This window comes from Osmerus eperlanus, chromosome 24 (genome assembly GCF_963692335.1).
Source record: "Osmerus eperlanus chromosome 24, fOsmEpe2.1, whole genome shotgun sequence".
Classification (NCBI taxonomy): Eukaryota; Metazoa; Chordata; class Actinopteri; order Osmeriformes; family Osmeridae; genus Osmerus; species Osmerus eperlanus.
In genome coordinates this window covers 4137982-4155773 of record NC_085041.1, presented here as the reverse complement: position 1 = coordinate 4155773, position 17792 = coordinate 4137982, and the positions used below count along the sequence as shown (strand labels likewise).

The window sequence follows — 17792 nt, the reverse complement described above, 5'->3', positions numbered from 1 at the left end:
GTCCTTGACTGCTGTGTTCAAATCTGTAGGGACTGTTGTTCAGTGTATGAATGTACATTAACCCATCCACATGTGTGTTTCAAATGAAATAATGTGTAAATAGGCTGAGGCAATTTACAAGTTGTTATCTAATCAAACACATAGTTGCGATACCTTACCATAATGATAGACCTAAATTAGGCCTATATTTGGCATGCATGGCCACATGGGAGACACAGTTGATTTTTAAAAAGATAGATCTGTACTCCAGCATCTCTGACCTGACCTCAATGAGGAATAGGAGGCCGTCAGCTGATATAGTCCCATGTGACGCCTACAGTGGAAAATCACAGAGATGGTAATGGCAACGATCTACACTAGAACATGGATAATTGTACAATGTCATCAATACCATTACATTACTATTCTTGCCCAAATAATTTGTTTGTATTCACGATTATAATTCCTATTTTTCAGTTATTCCCCAGATGTATTCACTCCTGTAGGCGTGTTACATCACTTACACCAGACTCCTAGAATGGTATGTTTGCCAATACACATTCCATAGTGATTTAGTGGGAGGAACATCCAGAAATACTATTTAATTAGGACGTTTTGAAATTAGATTTTTTTTCTTTTGTAGGATAATTGTATTTTTGAGAAGTATTAATAATCGTATTAATGAGTCCTCATTCACCTGCTTACCGCAGCAACTAATGAGTGAGCTTTAGAGCTTCAAGTATTGCAAATGGGACGCTCGGCTGACGTCATCAGCATGCGCCTATTGAGAGCCGACACGAGGATGTGACTACCGCTGATCATTTTTATTTTCATTTCGATCTGAACTAGTTACTTAGTAGTATATTAATTGGTCGAGGACGTAAGAATTAGCAAAAATGTCTGAGTTTTCCTCTCTAGGGCTGTCAAATTGGTTGATACAACAATGTACACAATTGGGGATAAGTAAACCAACACCCGTCCAGGAGAACTGTGTGCCACCAATTTTGGAAGGTAAGACTATTAGCCAGCTAGCTAATCTTTTTATAAACTTTATTAAAACAAAATGCTGTATTTTATTACTAGACCTAACAGCCTCTTGAAATTATGTCAGTAGATAACGAACATATTTGTGGATTCTCATGGTTTTCTTCTAGGTCGGGATGTGATGGGCTGTGCAAAAACTGGCAGTGGAAAGACTGCTGCGTTTGTTTTACCAGTGCTCCAGAAGTTATCTGAGGATCCATTTGGGATATTCTGTCTCGTGCTCACGCCAACCAGGTCAGTGGATCTCTGGCTTGTTAGACTAGTAGTATAATCAGCCAAATAAGACTATGTTTAAATGAAACTAGATGACTAGCTTTACGTATTTACGATTAAAAGAACTGTTTGTTATTGTTTGCAGAGAGTTGGCGTACCAGATTGCTGAGCAGTTTAGAGTCTTTGGCAAACCGCTGGGCTTGAGGGATTGCATTATTGTTGGTGGAATGGGTAATGTCTTATAATATTTTATGAAAAGAGGATTATACCTCACAAGCGACCTTAAGCCTTGACTGTCAAACAGTTGTTTGAAACTTCCATGTTATTTTGCCAACAGACATGATCACTCAAGCCTTGGAGTTGTCAAATAAGCCTCACATTGTTGTAGCCACACCAGGACGACTGGCAGACCACATACGAAGCTCCAACACCTTTAGCATCAAGAAGATCCGGTTTCTGGTGAGTCTGAGACGGATAAACAATCCATGTGTTATTATTGGTTTGACTGAGGTGTACCGACAGAAACACTTATATGAACATTTGAGACATTACTGTCAGAAGTTATAATGTTGTTTAAATACACCACTCAATTGTTTCAATATAAAACATTTGGGGACCTCAATTAACTACTGGTGTAGTTACCATGATCCCCAACTGGTCCTGACAGTGTTTCCTTGTGACAGATCATGGATGAAGCGGATCGCCTGCTAGAGCAGGGCTGCACAGACTTCACCAAGGACCTGGAGGTGATCCTGGGGGCTGTGCCAGCCAAACGCCAGACTCTCCTCTTCAGTGCCACCCTCACAGACACACTGCAGGAGCTCAAAAGCATCGCCATGAACGAGCCCTTCTTCTGGGAAAGCAAATCTGAGTAAGTATATTATTGAACTAATCTCTGCTAATGACTCGTAAAAAATTACTTGAATTTTATCTAATAAGTAAACCTTTGATTCAAGGAATAGTCACAGAACCCACTTGTATAGTGTTTGTGAATAAAGGGATAAAGCTAGTTTGTTTTTCTTTAAGGACGCGCACGGTCGAAGAGTTGGATCAGAGATACATCCTAACCCCAGAGAAAGTGAAAGACGCCTATCTGGTGTACCTGATCCAGAAGTTCCAAGACGAGCATGATGATTGGTCCATCATGATCTTCACCAGCACCTGCAAGTATGAGCTTCTTGGGCCACATACTGTTTTAGTCTGTACTAAAATGACAAACGTGCTGAAGATTAAATGTTCGTAAACAGCCTTTTGTTCAAATGAAAGATTTGTTCTGTGATCTGTCCATAGGAATTGTCAAATACTCACAATGATGCTCCGCGAGTTCAACTTCCCCACCATTTCCTTACATTCTATGATGAAGCAGGTAAGTGACAGTATATTAGAAAAATACCAAATATATTTGATAAGTAAATCGTTAACAGAAAAAACTTCATATCATACATTCGGTGAAAATGAATGTGCAAAATGATAATCGTAGACCTACTGCATATTTATATACAGTGTAGATGGATAATAGGTCTTCTAAATGTATTTAACAAGTTGTGCTTATTCTTTTCAAAGAAACAACGTTTTACCAACCTAGCAAAGTTCAAGTCCAGTGTCTACAAAATCCTCATTGCAACAGATGTGGCAGCCAGGTAAGATTGCATGAAAATATGTACTAAACCTGACGAGCCTTCTTCTTCTACATGGACTTTTTGAAACTATTTTTTCCATTTCAAAAACGACTAGGGGTCTGGATATTCCAACAGTCCAGGTCGTCATCAACCACAACACTCCAGGTCTGCCAAAAATCTACATCCACAGAGTTGGAAGAACAGCCAGAGCAGGTAACAGAGCTCTGTGGTTACTGTATTTTTACATGTCGACTACCCATATGAGTAAATATGCATAACAACTTCTTGTTTCCTCTGCAGGAAGGAACGGCGTCTCGATCACTCTGGTGACTCAGTACGACATCCACCTGGTCCAATCCATTGAGGAGCAGATTCGTAAGGCTGTTTCTATCCATCTATAGACTAATATGTAGAACATTCTATCACAGTTCAGAGGATGCTGGTTGGATATTTCTGTAGCAACCATAGCTGTCAACAGTTAAGTCTTGAACCTTAAAATGAAGGCTACGGTCTTAACTGTTACGTCAATCATCTAAGCTATCTAATTAAATGGGAAGGTTAGCGTTTGTGATATCCATCAACAGTATTAAAAAAGTATGTCTCACACAGCATGTTAAGCAACAGTCGGCAACTATACACATTTCATGAGTTCTACTTTTGTCGGTTTAGAGACTAAGCTGAGTGAATATTCAGTTGAAGAGAAAGATGTGCTGAAGATCCTCACCCAAGTCAACGTGACAAGACGAGAGTGTGAAATCGTAAGGCCCGTCTGAAAATACATTCACATCATTGTGTCAACATAAGTGTGTGGCTTCATATGTAACTGCTATTAAGTGCTGTTTCTCTTTTCCGTGTTTGTGTAGAGACTTGAGTCTACAGATTTCGATGAGAAGAAGGAGATCAACAAAAGGAAACAGATGATCCTGGAAGGGAAAGTACGTGTTCTGTTAAACATAGCAGCTTCCAATGATTTATCCAGTGTTTTGATATGGATTAGACAGATTTTAGGCTTTTCAGGAAAATATGACACATTCACAATTATCTGTTCAACCCAATGCTCTCTTCAATTGTGTTAACTTACATTCCTCTTGATCAGGATCCAGACTTGGAGGCAAAAAGAAAGGCGGAATTGGACAAGATCCGTAGTGAAAAACGGAAATTTAAGGAGCGGATTCAAGAAACAATTCAGCAGAAACAACAAGGAATGTTGAAAAAGAAACTGATGAAAAGTAAACATATCCAAAAGAAAAAGTCTGCAAAGTCCACATAACACCTAGTTGTAAATGAACGTGTGTATATTTTTGTATATTTGATAATTAATTTCTTCACCTATGGTGCCATAGTATATTCTGGTATTTCTCTTTTAGGCTTGTGTAGTTTGAATAAATCACAATACATGGGCAAATTGGTGACAATCAAACTTTATTGATGCGTTCAGTTTTACAAGAATTGAATCCCAATGTGAATCGTCTTGATTAGTCTTTACTGCAAATAAGATCAAATCATGTACCCTTATCAGAAACGTGTCTAATTAATCTAGGGTGTGCACCTGCATTTCAAACCTTTCATTTAATTCTGTGTTGGGCAACTATAGCTCATTCTGGCAAAGAAAACATGGATCTCTTTTGGTCCAGAGGAAAATAGTTATATTATCTGTAGGATTGTTTTCAAATGAGTGATAGGTACTATAGGCCTGAAATGGAAAATGAATTAATTGCACAAAAGAACATGAACACGGAAATCACAATCTTGTAACGTACTACTTCTAAACACACTGTTCAACTATATATAGCTAGTATGTGACAGCATGATTGTCAAACAATGTGTGTTTTGGATTCACTGAAATTAAAATCAAGCTAGCGGCCTTTTTATGTGGAAGTTTAAACGGAAGGAAGCAGGTGGTAAAATGAGTACATTCTCATGGTGTTCCGCACACAACATTCTAAAAACTGATACAAAGACTGAACCCTCAAATCCGAAACATCCACAGTTGAAGGAGTATCTGGAACAAAAAGTAAACCATAACTTCTACCTCGTCCCCTTCATCACTGAATAAGCTACTCAAAACAAAATACAACAGTAAAAACTACAAAAAGGGGACTACAATCTACCCAGCTCAAAACGACATGGCACACAGAAGCAAATAGTTCCACTGGGCAAAATAGAATGAGCTCAAGGATGACGTTAAACATAATTCACAAAAAGGGAGGGTGTGGCGTGTTCAGAAAGCCATACCGATACGATGGAAAACATCTAGGAGGGATCAACTATAGGGAAGGCGACATTGTTTTTAAAAACACAAAATAAAAAGTACACAAAGCAAAGCACTTCAACCAGCCAGGATTCATACCAACTCAGAGAAGGAAGGTGGCTTCCCTCAGTGCATCCCTACAGAGACCACAACAAAACGGCCTGTTCATCTCTGGGGTCTATGGAGCTTGTTTTTGTATTCCTCGTGTGGTAATATTGGTTATGAGGTTAACATATGCTGGCATAGGTTTTTCCTTACATTCATGTGTGTGCTGCTTTTTACACCTGAAGATAAGTGAGTTCTTATAGGCACCGGTTCAGATACGCATTCTTCTCGTGAGAATGACGTAAGAAATCCTTTTTCAATAAACTTATGGAATCAGCACCAGTCCAATGTTATTTGAAATGGCTCATATGGATGTGAGATACTTCTACAAGTACATTTCATGTAGCCTCCATACAAAAACACCCAACCGTGAGTGACAATTGATGACTCCTGACTAAATAATCTCTTTTAGAGGTTATGGGGCTCATGCAGTACTGGCTATATTAGTCTCACCACATCCTTCAGCCACCTTCCTTTTCAACCTGTTTGGTATTTGTATGCGCCTACCTCTTTCAATTAACCAGTCACAAAAGCATGTGTAGCCTTATACAGGTTCTATTATCTGCCTTTCACATATTTTTCTTTACTGGGTTTTGATTCATACAGACAGCCAGTATTTCCCCATTGGAGGCCCTCACAGCCCCCAAATAAAGACCTTCTTCAAAGCAGTTGCTAAGCATACAAAGCATAAAAATAAAAACATCAAAAATGTCCCACCCAATATTACAACAGGCCTTGTTATTATCTTATATTCAATGCTGGTCATTGTTGATAGTTAGATTTTTTTTTTTTTTTTTTTTTGCTTTTGTGCTTTGCAATAAGAAAGGTACTTCAAAAAACGAAAAAGAAAAAAATATATATCAGTCTCACGATTATGGATCTCTCTAATCCACAACTCACATCTTGAGAAACTTTCGTCTGAAATCCCCATGCCACTCCACCGTAGACTTGTAGTCAACCACCTTTTTTTGTTTTAAAGACCTGTTGAAAAAGCCAATGGTTCCCCAAGGCAATCAAAGGCATTTAAATTCAAAGTTCTTTAATATCAGACTTTAAGCGCAGAAACCGTGTCAACTCAGAAGCTGAACGATGACGAGAGGCCTCGACTGCTGCTGCTGAGGCTGCGGAGGCCCCCTGATGAGATCCCGGGTCCAGGAGAACACAGCCACCACTCTGCTTTCACTTCTATCGAATGCTAAATGAGTCTGGACTTCAAACAGGCTGGACAACCAATCAACTTTGAGGTGAGGATTACCTGCGTTGCCTACTTGTCGGCGATCCACACCCCCTCCCCGGTTTATCCCCTTCTCCTTTCAAGAGTGGGACACTCACCGAATAGCTTGAGAACTTAGCCCTTCCCCAGTTATTCCCGAGCAGACCATTCCCCTCAGAGGTGCGAGAGTGGAGACGGGAGTGATGGTGTCTGGAGGGGGGGGAGGGGAGGGGGGGGGGGATGGTGGGCCACTTTCGTTGGGAGGTCTTCCTCGTTTCGTTTCCCTGCGCGAGACCCCGCCAGGTCTTCTTCGTCTTCCCCCTGCGGCAGCTTGAGCTCCTGCCTTCGTCCGTTTCCTGCCTTCGTCCGTTTCCTGCCCTCATCCACGTCCCCCGTGTTCCAGCGGTGGTCGCTTGCTCCCCGCTCGTCCTCGCTCTTCCTGCCCGTCTGTTTACGTTCTCTGACGCCTCTTCTCTCTCTCTCGCTCGTGATTGGTAGATTTCTCTCTCCTGTTGCTTTCACACGGTGGTGCTTCAGTTGTAGCAGAGGAAAACAGGTATCCATTTTTTGTTTTTATCATTACCCAGATTAAAATGCTGACGAACTAAGCTCTGCTGAAGCCTAGCTCCCCTCTTCCAACAACCTACGGGAAAAGAACAAACAAGATGTTACGGTACAGTTCGCCAACGCAATGTCTTCTGGCCATAAAGATGAAAACAAAAACCAGTGCACTTACACTCTAGTACTGTGACAGTCCAGTCACCCCACCATGTTGGTATGCACGCTCGCCCTGGTAAGTAGAGTCTTGGGACAAAGCCACGTCAATCTGGGATTTGAATTCATCGCCTAAGTAACTGTCCTGTAAAATAAGAAATGAAAATAACATTAAGTCTATGATAAGACAAGTGCTATAGTATCTCAGTACTGACCCCTGCGTAATGTTTCAGACACTTTGAGCCCAAACAACCACATGGTCCCACATGGGCCAAGGCCTTACATTTAGTCATTTAGCAGACGCTCTTATCCAGAGCGACTTACAGTAAGTACAGGGACATTCCCCCGAGGCAAGTAGGGTGAAGTGCCTTGCCCAAGGACACAATGTCATTTTTCACGGCCGGGAATGGAGCCGGCAACCTTCTGATTACTAGCCCGATTCCCTAACCGCTCAGCCACCTGACTCCCAAGCAGTGAGGTGAAAGCGTGTGCGGTGTGGTTACCTGGGACAGCTCAGGCTGGGAGAGGCCGGGCTGGCTCATCTGCGAGGGCTGGCTCATGGATATGTAGCCCTGTGTGAGGGGCCCCTGGGAGAAGGGCTGGGAGGCCCCGTCCTGGCTGGCCTGGCTGTTGGGCCCGTTGCCCTGCCCGGTGCCATGGTTACCCATGCCACGGTTCCTCTGGCGCCCGCCGCGTCCGACCTTGCCCTTCAGAGCCCCGCGACCTGGAAATACAGGAAGGACCAAATCAGAGCGTCAGGAGAAGCACTCGCCCTGTCGAAAGGTATGCTGGGTTATGTTGGAATTGAATTGAAAGCAAACAACTTTTCCTGGAAATCCGTTTTCCCTCACCTGCTGCAGGACCATTGGTCTGACCCAAATATCCTGGTGGAGGCATGGGGGGCATCACCAAGTTGAAGGGGATGGGGAGGTTCATGGCTCCCATTAGACCTGGCCCAGCTCCGATCATGCCTATCTGGTCATGGGTCTGGAAGTACATGTTGGATGGACCCCGCGCTGGAAAGGAAACGCCACAGGATCGTATTACACACACACACACACACACACACGACAGCTGACGTCTCAGTTGGTAAGTTAAATCACCTAAGAGTGAAGATTGACTTTCGTTAACACGTTTGTAACATTTGTCCAAAAATATTTGACAGAAAGAAAGGGGGAAAACGTTCCAAAACCGGAAAGTGAAAGACTGAACAGAGAGGCGACTGGGCTGACCTGCGCTGCTGCGGTCGTAGGCCGACCCTGGGATGAGGGCCTCGCGGGCGTCGTACATGGCAGTGCTCATGAAACGGCCTCCCTGGGGAGCAACACATATCTGCTAGCCACATATGTCACACTCGTCATTATTACATTGCTGGTTGGAGGGAGGAATATATCAAGGGGGTGAGGGGGGTTATACGTACAGGGTTGATGGTGTTGACCAGCTTGCGGGGCTTGCTGAACTGCATGAGGCTCTCCCTCAGGTTGTTGAGGGGTCCTTCCACCAGCACCTTCTGCTCCTTGTAGTAGTTCAGCAGGTGGTTCCACAGGGGCTGCTTGGACAGGGCCTTGGGGTTCCCCACAATGATCACACCATACCTGGACACAACACACACACACACACACACACACAGTGTCAGTCAACAAACCAGTCGATGAGACAACCTAGGATAGGGATGGTGTTTTTTCTCAAATTCGTTTTTCTGGGAGTTTTTCCTTGTCTTCCTTGAGGGTTTAGGTTTGCTGAGGGGCAGTTCTATGTGCGTATGTGAAACCCTCTGTGTCATTGCTTGTAAAAAGGGATATACAAATACATTAGATTTTTTAAATGGAAATTCACTACAATGTCTAGCAAATCCTCTCATTTTTCTGCATGAAAGTGCTTTCTTCTCATGGTTTATTCACTACAGTCACAAGTCATTAATGACAGAACTCCTAGTGCGCATACAGATTGTGAACCAGGACCAGTTCCATGTGGTTACCTTGCTCGAGTGAGAGCCACGTTCAGTCGACGCGGATCGTTGAGGAAGCCGATTCCCTGGTGTTCGTTGGCTCGGACGCAAGACAGGATGATGAAATCTTTCTCTCTGCCTTGGAAGGCATCAACGCTGGCAATCTCAACCTCCTGTGATAGAGAACACAACACAGATATTATGATTGTTGCACCGTGCCTGGTTGCTGAGATTACTTTGCACTATGCCGGCTAAATAAACAACTCTTCCTCTGACCACCAAAATACTCTTAGTTCTATGCACTTTTAACCCTTAATTTTCTACTCCACATGTCGATTTGGAAAAAAGCTTCACCTGAATGAATAAAAGGTCATTTAAATAGGTGGTTGACACATCAATACTGTTTATTATATCAACATTGACTTCTGATTAAAAAGCATCTTGAAAATGTTCACAACACACAAACACACAGTTAAAGCTGTACCTGGTAGAGTTTGGTGTGGAGAGAGCCGCTGAACTGCATGTACTGGACCAGGTAGGACCGCTGCCCCTCGTACGGGGTGATGATGCCTATCTGGTCAGGCTTGGCTCCCGCCTTCAGTAGCCTGGTGGTGATCTTCTCCACATTGGCTGCCTCAGTCCTGCACGGTAAGGGCAAAATTCCCCACAAGTTAAATCAATACCGTAATAATTCAATGTTGTGTTTTGTACAACAACAAAAAAAACAACTGAACGATCGACGTGCCTGTTCAGGTAGGAAGTGCCAGAGCTAGCAATTTCCTCCTGGCCTTGGGTCACATAGAAGTACATGGGCTTGTCTGGCTGCGGCCACTGGAAGTCAAAACCTTTCTTGATACGGTCCGCTGCAGAGGAGAAACAGTGGAAGTTTAGGTATTGACTTCCTCTGTCCTAGACAAGAACCACTGCTTGTAAAAATAAATAAAAAAATCCAATACTGGTCTAGTACAAAGAAAACAGCATGGTGACAAATGAAATGCCTTTTAAACTACACATATCCATTTTAGTTGAAACAAGTTTGTTGGTTTTGCTGAGTATCCTTTACATTATAATTTATAAAACTTTTGTAGAGGACCTAGACATTTAATAGAAGCTATGCTCAACATTTCAAAGCATAGTCCCTGAACGCAGATTCAACTTCATCATAGCCTCAGCTAAATTGATTTTCTAAAAGGAGTGGGACCTTCCCCATTGCTCACCAGCAGTGACTCCATTCTGCAGGGAGCCCTCGTAGAAGATGTTGGAGGGGAAGGCGCTGAGCGCCGGGTGCATGCGGTACTGCACCTGCAGACGGATGGGCCTGATGCCCAAAACCACCAGACGCTCAAACAGGGACTGGGACAGGCCCGCTTTGGCTGCCTTCTTACACATGACCACCGGGCCCAGTTGGCAGTGGTCTCCCACAAGGATGAGCTAAGGACGGGAGGGAATGATATTTAATTCAACTGTGGAAAACGACTTAAACTACGCGGAGAAGGTTCTCTGTAGTACGCTGGCGTCCATCACAGACTGTCTGTGACTTTCTGACACCGAGGAAATGGTTTGTGACGTGTGTGTCCAGAGCAGGCACGCATCAGTCTGTGTTGTGGTGTACCTGTTTGGCCCCCAGCACCACGGGGACCATGCACTCGGGCTCCGTGGCCTGTGTGCTCTCGTCGATCAGGATGGAGCGGAACTGCATCTTGGCCAGACGGGGGTCCCCGGCACCCACACAAGTGCAGCAGATCACGTCAGCATTCTGGGGAGGAAAGATGGTGGAGTGAGGGGGTGTGAGAACCGTGTGGTGAGTAAAAAAACTAAACAAACATTGGACACAGCACGCCTCCAGTGAAAACGTTTCGTATTTCCTATCCACCCATGTGTACAGCAGCTTGGACAGGTGCATCTTCACAGATTTTTTCTTCTTCTATTAAGATGTAATTATTTAGCATTTTTCATTCTTTATTGGACAGTTTGTAAGTGAAGTGTGACAGGAAAGGCAGGGATTGTGAGAGAGAGGGGAAGAAATGCAGCAAAGGGCCAAGGCCGGATTCAAACCCGGCCCCCTACGGTTAGGCCTCAGCCTACACTGTCCCCCAACTTCCAATCTTTTAAACTACTTATAACCTTTTCTAAATAAAAAACTAACAACCACAGCCACACAGGACTACACAGATGGTTACAAAGATCGCTGCCAACTGGCACGTTGGGGGGGGAGAAACAATGACTAATCCGTCCTCACCATGAGCAGCTCCCGCTCCGCAGTGCGCTTCAGGGCCCGGTAGCGCTTCTCGTCTGCGGACGACAGCTCTCCGGTCTCATCCTTCAGCTGCTGGAGCTTCTGCAGCTCTGGCATACTGCGGCGGGCAGCAGGCACAAAGCACAGTGGGTTTAGTACACAATCACATTTTTTTTAAGGTTCAATTAGGTTGTGCAAATGACGATGGTAAAATGGGATAAATGTTGTGACAATTGTACCCTCTTTTTTTCTTCCCTAGTCTACGGTTAACATGCTGAGACAGAGATATGGAAATGTGGGTGAGTCAAGACACTTGACTCAATTACCTCAATAAAAGCTTCCTGATTAAGGCTCAAATTGGAAGACAATTAACAGACGTGATAAGGCCTGCGTTTCGCACCTGTCCATGTTGCTGATCTGGTTGTGGAGGGCCAGGAAAGAGACGGGCGAGTCGATGGCCTCCCTGCTCTTGGCGCAGAGCCGCACCACCTTCAGGCCCGTCTGGTGGATCTTCTCAGTCAGCTGGTCCACGGCGATGTTGCTGGGAGCACACACCAGCACCGGCCTGCACCACAGCACACCATCCCAATCAAATGCCAATCACATTTTTTTCTACAAGTACACTCTTGCGGGGAGTTTCATGTTGTTCAATTGTAACTTGTTTAACTGCATGCTCTTATGGTTCTTCCCTTTGGCACTTATTTGGTTTTCCACAATGTATGCTTCATGTTTAGGCTGCTCGCAATGTTTTGGTGCTATCTCGTTGTTATGATCAGTGACCTATGCGCTTTTGTAAAGGTCTCTCTTGAAAGTCGCTTTGGATAAAAGCGTCTGCTAAATGCATAATGCATGTAAATGTCATTCATTTGTACGGCACTTTTTTTTTTTTTTTTACAAGCAATGCCGCAGAGGGCTAAACCGATCTAAACCCTCAAGGAAGACACGGACAAACTCCCAGGAAAAAACATTAAAATGAAAGAAAACAAACAAACCATTCAGAGGGTTATGAACTCATTATACATGGTGTTGAAAACAACAAATCTGTCCCCCCAACTTCTTTATTAAGAAAAGTATATTTAACGACTGCATCCTTGGCTATAAAAAAATTAATAAGGCAGGCATACATTATGAGAAGAACAACAAACCAATAAATCATGATAGCCTGTCAAGAAGGTGCCTACTGGACTACTGGTCTTAGGTCTTACCCATTGCCCTGCCTGGCAAGGTGGTACACTATGGTGGCAGAGGTGACAGTCTTCCCTGTGCCAGGGGGCCCCTGGATGAGGCTCAGGGGCCTCTGCAGCACAGTTTTCACTGCATACACCTGTAACAAAACACACGTCAACCTTAGCTCGAGCCACGGCACGTAGGAAAACAACCAGATAGCAGTCAAACCTCACACCAAGCCTATCTTTAGCCACTACAAGAAGACATTTCTTGCTATTTTTTGTGATGTGTCACCTTCGTCTTGTATTCAAAATGGAAGCGCCAACGAAAGTGTTCAGTGGGACTGACCTGGGAGTGGTTGAGGTCAGGGAGACCCTGGGCAGTGAAGCGCTTGGGCAGCTGACACTTGATGATGACGTCCTCCACCTCATGGCCCAGCAGCTTGTGGTAGATGTAGCCCGAGACGGACGTCTCGTCCACGGCGAACGTCTTCAGGGCGCTCTGCATCCTGGAAGAACGCAGAAGACAATTCCACCGTTTGGGAGACTCTTTCAAAAGCAAACGATCGATTTAAGCCAATATCTTTCTTGTTATGTTTTCTCAGGGGATTGAGTTCAGAGTGCATTTGCATACCTGTCAAAGGAAGTGGACTTCCAGACGAAATCCACCTGGAAATTATGGGGTATCTCCACCGGGGCTCCGACGCTGCTGCGCAACTCAATAGCAATCTCATCTCCATAGTCTTTCACAAAGGGTGCTAAGGAAATCAGTACAGCAAAATAGCCTTTCCTCTTTGTGGAATTAGAGTAGAAACAGCACAGTGTGGCTAATAGTAGTGAAGGCAGAAAAAGGAGCAGAGTATCTGGAAGGTGTCCCTTTATCAGTGTGTTATAACCTGTAATGAAAACTGGTGGAATGAACGTTTTGGCCACATCCAAGTTAAGGGGCCTAGAACCTTCTCATCTTCCTAGTTAAATATGGAATTCTGGCCATTTTAAATAGCAATTTCTCACTTTAGGATTTAAGAGGTGGCCTTCATCCCCACCTTGCAATGTTCGTCACCATCAAAATGTGCATGTTTCTGTGGCGTGTATCTCAACTTGACAACATAAAGGACCCCCTGAGGCTATTCTTAAACAGTGTTATAAACTACAACCCTGACTTGGCACCGGGTGTGTGGCGATATGGTCCCTTCTCCCTAAACCGTGCCCACGCTGAGAGGGTGGCACAAGAAAAGGAAAAGAGAAGTGGAAACATGCAAGCACAAATCATAGTGAAGAGCCAAGCTCTTCAAAATGAGTTCTTGCAGAAAGTAAAAGGATACTGTCAGGGACTTTGATTACGTGGCCGATGCCTTTCCACAGAGGGGCCAGGTCTCCTTTGTAGCGCAGACAAATCTCATCTCCCTGCATCAGGCGCATATCTGGAGGACAAACCCACCGCGAGCAGAGACAAGTTAGGAAACCCTCCGCTCCAATGCCAAATTATAGAAAGTGAAAACAGAAAATGAAATAAGGGTTGGAATGAGGCGACAATATACAATACCGGTATGTGACAACACCACCACAAACAAACACTAACACACCACCAGGGGATGCAGGTATGGGATGCGTGCGATGTTGGGGTTCTATGCAAATCAGAACCACTGGTACACAGATAGTAGTAAGTTGAAAGAATTACCACCTGAGTCCGTCTTGGGCAGTGTGAAATAAGCAATCCGCTTTTTATTCAGTCCCAGGTCCCACCTGACTGTTATATTGTCTTGGGTCTGTGGAGAAGAACAAAGGGAAAGAAAATAGGACGCATTAGTCAGACTGCAGAAAGCTAATAACACAAGGCAAAACAACCCCTGCTGTGTTCAAACAGTATTCCATTTCCTTGAACATTACATTACATTTACATTTAGTCATTTAGCAGACGCTCTTATCCAGAGCGACTTACAGTAAGTACAGGGACATTACCCCGAGGCAAGTAGGGTGAAGTGCCTTGCCCAAGGGCACAACGTCAGTTGGCATGACCGGGAATCGAACTGGCAACCTTCGGATTACTAGCCCGACTCCCTCACCGCTCAGCCACCTGACTCCCTGAACATGCACTGTCCCTTGAACGATGTGCTAAATTTGGATAAATTGCATAGTATTCCACTTTTAAAAATAAAATCTGCTTGCTATTTTAAAAAAGCCAACAAAAGGCCCACATGAACTCCAAGATCCTCCACCAAACTGAAACGGGCTCAAAAGTACACAACTTCCAAACAGAAAAGAGTGCATCGGAAGGCGACGTACCTGGGACTCTTTAAGCTTTTTGTCGTAGTCGGCCTCCAGCTTGACGAGGGGCCCGAAGATGTTCTGGTACTGGTAGGCGTCCTCGTAGCGCAGCAACACGTGCTGGGGCTCCTCGTCCACCCCGGGCTTCTCCAGGTCCTCCAGGGTGGCTGTGGGGTTGTCCTGAGGGAGACGCAGGGTTTAGTTGGATCCTTTTAAATCACTATGTTGTTATTTCTTCATTTTTCTCAACAACAACCCAACAACAACAAAAAACATGCCACTATTTCAGCCTTTGGAGTTCTACATTTGATGTTTTGCCTTTGGACCAATGGGAGTGCTGCCCACCACTTAAAAACTGCAATTAATCTTACTCCTTAACTGTTAATTAATTCATACATTAGTCTTCCAGAGATGTATTTATCATGAGTATGGTGTGTTCATATGATCTATATATTTTGAAGACGCTTTCATCCAAAGCGATGTAAAGTGTGGGGATTCGAACCTGTGACCTCTCGATCTGAACACAAATGCTCTACCGCTGACCTTTAAAATCACACAGCGTGCCTCATCTATTTTGGGGTTCTGAAGCCTACCTTCCAGAGCTCTTCCAGCTTGTTGATCTGCTGGGCGGTGATCTGGCGAGCCCTCAGCTGCTCCTGCTCAGAGGGGATCTTTACCAGCCAGGACAGGAAGCAGCGGTCCTGGATGAGTGGCTGCCACTGAGAGCTGTCCCAGTTGATGTCCTTCAGACTGCTCTGGCTGGCACATGGCTGCCTGTTGTGGGGGACAAGGATGATCAGAGAAAAAAGGGAATTAGTAGGAGGGGTGTCCCATGGGAGATAACAACTTGATAGGACTATTTCATAATGTACGTAAACACAAAAAAACAAAAACAGAGGCCATTCTTCCCTTCATCTACCCACATATGCATTATTATTATTATTATCAGGGTTTCCCGCAGCACTTTCCAGTTAAGGCTGCCGCCTAAGCAACACACGTCTGCCGCCTGAACTACGTTGTCAAAAAAATGTGACGTTTTTTTAATAGCGATATCCGCCGTGTTACTCTGTCCTGTTTTCTCCCTTTCATTCCAAACCGTGACCAACGCCAGACTCCCTTCTCTGTCTATCGCACAAACTCGCCCCCCCCCCGCATTAGTCTATCGCACAAACTACCCCCCCCTCCCAACCCCCCCCCCCCCCCTCCCAACTTAACTAACACATTTTCGGCGGGAAACCCTGATTATTATTAATAATTGTGTCACAGCCCACATGTACCTGCACAGCAGCACGACCACAGAGTCCGCCTTGGCTGGGATGAAGCCCAGGAGGAAGACGTTGCGACAGCCGCAGTTGTAGCACTCCAGCACCGTCTCGCCCAGCGGCCCGTCTTTGTGCAGCGTCACCTCTTTGCACTTCGCCCTCACCAGGTGGTTCACGATGTGGCTGAATCAAGAGCACGACCAATCAAACCACCTTTCGCGCGTGACAGGGTGAACGCACAGACGCATGATCACAAGTGGATTTGGGTACGGTACCTGCCGGATGTATTGCCGCGTCCATTGCAGAACCATTTCTTGCTCGTGTTGCAGTACACCACACATGCAGGATCATGAATACCACAGTAACTATAATACAATACAAAATATTTACATTAGTTTCATTTTATGATCAGCGATAAAAACAACCTTTAACATATTCCACATTTATCAAAGCAGAGCACAATACATACATCCTTTACGTTTAAATTTATTGTAAAAACCTATGTAACATCCATGTAACTATGCCAGTTTGTCAAGCACCTCAGCTGGAAAACATATGCCCATAATAATACTTGGCCTAGCCAAGTGATTAAGAATGGTTTTGCCTTACCTGCAAGCATGCAGTGGGAGGTCTTTGGTGTAGTAGGTATCTTCTTCGTCCTCTTCAAAGTTCAGCTCAGCAAGAAGTTGGCTTGCCTTAGCAACAGAGTCATCCACACCTCCATTGTGAAGACCATCATCAGGACCGTTCACCTGTGTCGATATAATTACAGGGAAATTGTTTTAGGCACAGCAACAAAGATAAACCATGAATGCACTGTCAAGACATCAAACACAGGGTGGAAACAACACTACAGAATTTCTTAACTCTAACTCGGATTACATTTCTTTAAAAATAAATGAACACTTTGCAATGGATCGTAGCTAGCTAGCCAATGTTGGTTTAAATTGATAGCTCAACATTTAAATTAAGTCAACCTTAAAATTACCCAACTTGCTAATTAAAGTTAGCCATCTCTGTTGTTAGCAACATTGACCGCGGTACAGCTAGCTCTAGCTAACGTTAGCAGACTTACGCTAGCACTTAGCATACTAGCTTATCGCTACGTGTTGATTATCTTAAGGCGGGTGGCAAGCAAGCTACTACTAGCATGTCTAGCTAACGTGTAGCTAACGTTAGCTGGCCTCCATACCCGTTTCCCAGTGGCAGGCAAGCTAGCCAGCAACATTATTATTACCTGATTGTCCAACTGGCTTTGGGTTTGTCCTTGAGTTTGCGTCTGACTGGGTAGGGTGAAATCAGTAAATTCGTATTCCGAGCCCTGGGTATCTGCTCCAAGCAGCTCCGCTTCCTCGGTGTCCAGGAAGGTGAGGGTTTGAGAGCTCGGCCCGTACGCCTCCACACTCATCTCGACACAAGTTGCACTGTCTAAACGAATTCCGGAACAATAATAACGATTAACAAGAATCTCAATTATATGTTTATCAATTCGGATATTTGCATTCGCAGTTCTAAGCTGGATTTAAACCCAAACAAGTTCTGAACCACACGAGAAATTAAAGCGAAAATACAGCTCGAGAGCCTCAATTCCAAAAGCAAACTGTGACGAACTTCCTAGCGCCGCACAACATGAGTACGAAGAACACACCAAGTGTAATATGACGTATACACAGATTTGTGTGCTTGTCCCCTCTGGTCCTTGTGTATTGTTTTTCGTCATGCAAATACTGTATCAAACTCATCCGCAATAAAATGTTATTCTGTATTCTGTTCA

At 44.4% G+C, this 17792-nt stretch overlaps 2 protein-coding genes across 5 annotated transcripts; one reads left to right on the top strand and one right to left on the bottom strand.

The window, feature by feature from the left end:
* Positions 1-740: 740 nt before the first annotated feature.
* Positions 741-4911, top strand: ddx49 (DEAD (Asp-Glu-Ala-Asp) box polypeptide 49). Its single transcript, XM_062450541.1, has 13 exons — positions 741-990; positions 1134-1257; positions 1382-1467; positions 1574-1695; positions 1920-2107; positions 2263-2403; positions 2527-2602; positions 2800-2876; positions 2971-3068; positions 3156-3230; positions 3525-3613; positions 3719-3790; positions 3952-4911. The coding sequence occupies exons 1-13, from the start codon at positions 876-878 to the stop codon at positions 4123-4125; spliced, it is 1437 nt and encodes a 478-aa protein (XP_062306525.1). The 5' UTR covers positions 741-875; the 3' UTR covers positions 4126-4911.
* On the bottom strand, positions 4261-17632 carry upf1 (UPF1 RNA helicase and ATPase). 4 transcript variants are annotated; one of them, XM_062450537.1, is made up of 24 exons: positions 17256-17632; positions 16628-16770; positions 16294-16383; positions 16034-16201; positions 15350-15530; positions 14775-14936; positions 14170-14257; positions 13814-13912; positions 13123-13246; positions 12838-12997; positions 12528-12646; positions 11723-11887; positions 11326-11440; positions 10699-10842; positions 10304-10517; positions 9832-9949; positions 9571-9727; positions 9117-9259; positions 8559-8733; positions 8371-8470; positions 7990-8154; positions 7642-7862; positions 7161-7283; positions 4261-7067 (listed from the first exon to the last, which is right to left on the bottom strand). In XM_062450537.1, the coding sequence occupies exons 1-23, from the start codon at positions 17424-17426 to the stop codon at positions 7164-7166; spliced, it is 3342 nt and encodes a 1113-aa protein (XP_062306521.1). In that variant the 5' UTR covers positions 17427-17632; the 3' UTR covers positions 4261-7067; positions 7161-7163. The 4 variants fall into 4 exon arrangements, with proteins under 4 accessions (XP_062306521.1, XP_062306523.1, XP_062306522.1 ...); XM_062450539.1 differs by having other exon boundaries at positions 8371-8452; XM_062450538.1 differs by having other exon boundaries at positions 13123-13231.
* Positions 17633-17792: the final 160 nt, after the last annotated feature.